This window comes from Sphaeroforma arctica (genome assembly GCF_001186125.1).
Source record: "Sphaeroforma arctica JP610 unplaced genomic scaffold supercont1.2947, whole genome shotgun sequence".
In the NCBI taxonomy this organism is placed as follows: domain Eukaryota; class Ichthyosporea; order Ichthyophonida; genus Sphaeroforma; species Sphaeroforma arctica.
In genome coordinates, this window is record NW_014037611.1 from 2,889 (window position 1) to 4,403 (window position 1,515).

Sequence of the window (1,515 nt, forward strand, 5' to 3'; positions counted from 1 at the left end):
TTTTTCTTCCTTGCTTGCCTTTCCTTTCCCCCGGGGATACCATGCAGCTGCATGTTCGTATCACCTACTTTCTGAATTCTCAAGTGAACACACAAAACAGCGCACCCAAATCTGCCTTCGCCGGGCTGGCCCCCTCATTCGGTGGAGCGCCAAGTGCTCCATCGTTTGGGTTTGGGACCACTCCTGTTGAACCTGCCGCCTCCTCTTTTGGGGCCGGGGCAAAAGCGAGTCCTTTTGGAAAGCCAGCGACGAATTCTTCTCCAACAGTATTCGCGGGTTTTGGTCAAAAGTCCTCTGAATCTGCAGGTGTGTCGGTAAATTGACAATCTCGGATTGTGGAGTGTACTGTTGTGAGGTTGTGCGTGTGAGCCGTTGTCCTACGAGTGTGCTATCTCGTGAGTTTGCCATTCGATAGTATCTTGATCGATAGCTAGGTGTGCGTTGCTCTGTGCGCTTTGTTGTGCCGGTTGTATCTTCCATAGTCTCAACAGTGGAGTGTATGATATGATCCCTGGTATGATACGATCCCTGGATACGTCCCGTAGCCTCCCGCGTGTGATTATGTGCAGAGGCACGCGTGACCATTGTTCGACACGCCAACACGTACATACCATCACCCCTGGTACATCGACTAACACCCATAGCCGCCACCCACATGTGTATCGAGGTCCAGGTCACGTTTGTCTTCTAAGGCACTCACAGGTACAGCCCAGTTCGTCGTGTTCATATTATGGCCACTCACTGTCACGTACAAAACATGTCAATGCAACTAACTTCACAAGACATACGTTTGCTATGTTAGCAAACTTTCAAGGGCGGCTTAAGGAGGTGGCACTGCTCACCCATCCACCGATCGCTTATACATACAAAACCTCATTTTTGATCCTTTCGCTCCACACAAGTTGAACTACATGTGTATCACTGAACGCTCACACTGTCTTGACTGCCACATTCTCCAGCACCAGCAGCCTCCACTGTGACCTTTGGCGGACCTTCGAAGTCGGCGCTTTCTGGTGGCCCATCCAGCGAATCCGCCTCACAGTCTACTTTCCCACCTGCTGCCAAGCCAGGTGTGTGGGTGGGTGAATTCTGAACTTCCGTATATGTATAGTGAAATAGAACGGCGTGTGGATTCAAATAAGCTATATAAGGACCGAGTTGGAGAGTTGGTTTAGTAGTATATGTAGACCACAGGCGTTTTCCTCGTGAGTTTGCTGCTGATCCCTCTCCATCCCCTGCTGCCCTACTACTCCCATGTGCACTGACTTCCAGGTTCTCCTTTCGCGTTTGGTTCTTCTACGTCGGATACCGCACCCAATTCCAAGGTCCCGATAGCATTCGGTTCACAAGCTCCGTCCACTAATGCTTTCTCATCCTCAGGAGGGTACGTATACAGACCCAAATTTTCAAGTAGAACGCGCTAGCGAGTGGTCTGTTGTCAGTAATTATATTTATATATATATGTATGTATATGTATGTATGTATGTATGTATGCATGTATATATATATATATAT

The 1,515-nt window shown here is 48.7% G+C and overlaps 1 protein-coding gene across 1 annotated transcript; it reads left to right on the plus strand.

Annotated features, from left to right (window-relative positions):
• Positions 1 to 959: 959 nt before the first annotated feature.
• Positions 960 to 1,424, plus strand: SARC_13150 (hypothetical protein; the record flags this gene model as incomplete). Its single annotated transcript, XM_014292726.1, has 2 exons — positions 960 to 1,070; positions 1,273 to 1,424. Coding segments are annotated over 2 exons (263 nt in total), but the record flags the coding sequence as incomplete, so codon positions are not given.
• Positions 1,425 to 1,515: the final 91 nt, after the last annotated feature.